Source organism: Rhinopithecus bieti, unplaced genomic scaffold (genome assembly GCF_001698545.2).
Source record: "Rhinopithecus bieti isolate Rb0 unplaced genomic scaffold, ASM169854v2 scaffold_45112, whole genome shotgun sequence".
Lineage (NCBI taxonomy): Eukaryota > Metazoa > Chordata > Mammalia > Primates > Cercopithecidae > Rhinopithecus > Rhinopithecus bieti.
The window spans coordinates 103,059-107,429 of NW_016817996.1; the positions used below are offsets into that span (position 1 = coordinate 103,059).

The 4,371-nt window shown below is 39.6% G+C and overlaps 1 protein-coding gene across 1 annotated transcript in view; it reads left to right on the plus strand.

Annotated features, from left to right (window-relative positions):
- LOC108518259 (phosphate regulating endopeptidase X-linked) overlaps positions 1-4,371 on the plus strand; it is a 156,629-nt gene that overhangs the window by 54,603 nt on the left and 97,655 nt on the right. The window contains 1 exon segment of the mRNA XM_017856526.1: positions 3,152-3,220. Within this exon segment, the coding sequence (XP_017712015.1) occupies positions 3,152-3,220 (69 nt within the window).

Genomic DNA, 4,371 nt, shown 5'->3' on the forward strand with positions numbered 1-4,371 from the left:
AAAAAAAAAACAAATTTATGTATTTAAGAATAAAATATTTAAGATTATAGTAAGATGAAAAAGAAGCTGGAGGCGATAGATCAAAACAATTTAAAGTCATATAAACTAATGGTATGGGCATGTAGGATTCAGTTTTTATTCAGATACTACTAATTTTTAATTTGTTATTTAGATTTTGTTTCTTATTTTGGCTTCATGTTTAATGTGTGAATTAGAGATTTAATTTGGAAAAATCTACTCTTCTTGAGATTCATTTTGTTCATCTTTAGTCAGTTGCTGATACTCAAGAAAGAACAAACCATAGATTTAGAGAAGGTGCTGGAAATGTTTTTAAAGTATCTTAAAATTTACATAAATTCATTTTTTGTGATGTACCTGTCTGTTTTGACAAATGCAGAGAGTCATGTAACCACCACTGTAATCAAGAAATAGAATAGTCCCATCATCCACCCCCAAATACCTCATGTTATCTCTTTGCTAAGTCAAGCCCTCTCCTCATGCCCAAACCCTGTCAGCCATCACTTTGTTCCCTGTTCCTGTAAAGTTTGGCTTTTTCAGGATGTTAAGTAAAATTCACCCATGTTGTATCAGTTCATTCTCTTTTATTGTTGAGTAGTATTCCATTGTATACCACAGTTTACGCTTTCATGGGTTGGAGGACATTTGAGTTGTTTCCAGTTTTGGGTGATTATGAATAAAATTACATACAGGTTTTTGTGTGACTTTTAAATTTTTTTCCTGGATAAATACCTAGAAGTAGGATTGCTGGCTCTTACATAAATGTATGTTGAACTTTATAATAAACTGTAAAATTGGTTTCCTTCCAAAGTGGCTGTGCCATTTTGCATTCTTACCAGCAATACATGAGTGATTCAACTTTTCCACATCCCCACCAGCAGTTGTCAGATTTTTTTTTTTTCCATTTTAACAGATCTATGGTAGTGTTTTATTGCGGGTTTAATTTACATTTTCCTAATGACTAATGATGTTGGGCATATTTTCATGTGCTTATTTTCTATCTTCATATGTTCTTCGATGAAGTGTCTGTTAGAATCGTTTGCTCAATTTTAAATTGAGTTGTTTCTTATGGTTGAGTTTTGAGGAATCTTTATGTATTCTAGATACATATCCTTTGTCATATATGTGATTTTCAGATATTTTCCCCATTCTGTAGCTTGTCTTTTTATTCTGTTAAGTTTCTTTTTTTGTTTTTTTTGAGATGGAGTCTCGCTCTGTCCCCCAGGCTGGAGTGCAGTGGCGTAATCTCGGCTCACTGCAAGCTCCGCCTCTCGGGTTCACGCCATTCTCCTGCCTCAGCCTCCCGAGTAGCTGGGACTACAGGTGCCCGCCAACACGCCCGGCTAATTTTGTATTTTAGTAGAGATGCAGTTTCACCGTGTTAGCCAGGATGGTCTCGATCTCCTGACCTCGTGATCCACCCGCCTCAGCCTCCCGAAGTGCTGAGATTACAGGCGTGAGCCACCGCACCCGGCCTAAGTTTCTTTCAAGAGCAAATTTGTTCAATGTTGATAAAGTCTAATTTATTAATTTTTGCTTTTAAGGATTGTGATTTTATTGTCATGTCTAAAAGCTCTTTGTCTAACCCCTAGTAACAAAAATTTTTCCCAATATTTCTTTCCGGAAGTTTGGGTTTTACATTTAGGGCTATGATTTATTTTCAGTTAATTTTGAATAAGGTGTGAGGTATGGGTAAAGGTTTATTTTCTTTTTGTTTATGATGTCCGGTTTTTCTTTTCTTTCTCTGAGATGGAGTCACACTCTGTCACCAGGCTGGAGTGCAGTGGTGCCATCCCAGCTCGCTGCAACCTCCATCTCCTGGGTTCAAGTGATTCTCCTGCCTCAGCTTCCCAAGTAGCTAGAATTACAGGTGTGTGCCAGCATGCCTGGCTCATTTTTGTATTTTTAGTAGAGACTGGGTTTCACCATGTTGGCCAGGCTGACCTTGAACTCCTGGCCTCAAATGATCTGCCTGCATTGGCTGCCCAAAGTGCTGGGATTATGGGTGTGATCCACCACACAAGGCCTGGATGTCCAGTTTTTCTAGCACACTCTTTGAAAAGACTGTCTTCTTTCTTGTCTTTACCTTTAAGGTGCTGGAAGTTGTTTTTTGTCTTTGTTTTGTTTTGTTTTGTTTTCTGAGACAGAGTTTTGCTCTGTTGCCCAGGCTGGAGTGTAGTGGTGCAATCTCGGCTCGCTGCAGCCACCACCTCCCGGGTTCAAGCAATTCTCCTGCCTCAGCCTCCCGCGTAACTGGGATTACAGCCACATGCTACCACACCGGGCTAATTTTTGTGTATTTAGTAGAGACAGGGTTTCACCATGTTGGCCAGCCTGGTCTCGAACTCCTGACCTCAAGTGACCCACCCGCCTTGGCCTCCCAAAGTGCTGGGATTACAGGTGTGAGCCACCACACCAGCCTAAGGTGCTGAAAGTTTTAATTCAAGAATTTATACTATACTTTTCTATCATCATAATTCTACTTATTTAGTTGTCTGGTTATCATTTGTGTTTTTATCACTTATCCTAAACCTTCCAGAGAGGGTACTAACATTTGCAAAGGTTTCTCAAAACAAAATTATTACTTGATTCCATTCAAATAAAAAAAATTCAATGCCATATGTTATTATAGAGATAAGGAGTTGGAAAAGTCTGATTAATCAACTCCATCCAGATTGGCATTTTGCAAAATACTGCAATGAGAAAAATACTGGATCTGGTGATAGGGGACAGTGATTTTAGTCTGAGCTCTGCCCAATCATGTTACCTTGGGAAAGTCACATCAATTATCTGGCTTTTGTTTCTCCTTCCATTGAATAAGGGGGAATAGCTAATAATCTCTAAGATCTATTCCAACTGAAATAGCCTTGTTGTTGTTATTCAGTGTTGGTAGGACCTCAAAAGGTTTAGAAAACATAAATTGGAAAAGCAGGGGCAGGTCTCTGATACTTTATTATAGTGGTCATTGCCAAAGTGCCTATTTGCATGTAGTTCTGAGTGTACTGAATTATTTTTGTAATGATGACATGAGCTCAAAATATGGCTGGGATGCAGACGATTTCATCACTCTTGTTAACATGGTATGTAAGAATTTACAGTGCTAGCAGAACGCTTTCTGTTTTTGTTTTTACAGCTGGACCAAGCAACACTCTCCCTAGCTGTGAGGGAAGACTACCTTGATAACAGTACAGAAGCCAAGTCTGTAAGTTTTACTCATATTTAACTATGTGCCTTATCAGACTGCTGTCAGGTCCATTACTTGTTCTAAGGTCACTGCTTCTTTACTGGAAATGAGCCGTGTGGCTATTCAATGACCATATTTCCAATACAGGAAGACTTTTATTCAGACAGATAAATTCCACTCCCTGTCTTTCTAGAAGTCTGCTCATCAAGGCTGTACAAGTCTCAGTACTCAATGCCCTTATTATCTAGCTTGGGAGAGAGCAGGCCCAAATGAAATAACAAAGAAACGAGCTTGCAGTCATTCATTCCTCAGAAGTGCAGAGAGCTCACTATCAGTTGCAGAAATAAAGCGTTGGAAGGGATACCCAGGAGACAAATGGTTCCCAAATTGTACTGCTTTAGAATCACTTGGGAGTCTTTCATTAAATGTTGCTTCTTGGGTCACAGCTCTGGGGAGTCTGACTTAGTAGACTTGAGGTAGGGTCTGAGAATCTATATTTTTAACAGGTGTTCCAGGTTAATGGAGGTTTAATAAGAATCAGAAAGGATCAATCAAGTTAGACTTCTTGGGCTGGCTTAGAAATCTAGCAGTTTCCTGAATATTGGAAAGAGCTAGTTCATTTCTGACACTTTCAATTTATTTTGGAAACTTCATTGAACTTCCAAAGAAGCCTCAGACCTAGGTCCCCTGGGTCTATGCTGTTACTAACTTCTATACATAGAAGGCTCTGGAGGGACGCTAACTAAGATGCTGGGCAGCTTTCTTGCCGAGGACACTCGTCAAAGAGGGTTGGCAAGTTTACCTTCCTAAAAGTAGACAGAATGAACATTTGCCAATGTGGGGGAAGGTGTACCCCTGGTTTTCATGGAGTCTCAGCAACTAGGCTCAAAGTCATCTCCCCCATAACCTATCAGTCAAGTCCTAGTGATTCCACCTTAAAAATATCTCTTCCATCCCCTTGGTCCCTCTTTTCTATCCTGACTACTATAGGTCAGATTCTTGTTAACTTGCCTTGGCTACAACAAGTAGCCTTTTAACTGTTACTGCCTCTCCTTCATCACATTGTCTCCTTAGCACCAGTTGGCAAGTTCCATTCTCAAAGCACTGCTCCCAGCATGCCTTTGCTCCCAAGACAGGGTCTAAATTCTTTTTTTTTTTTTTTTTTGATT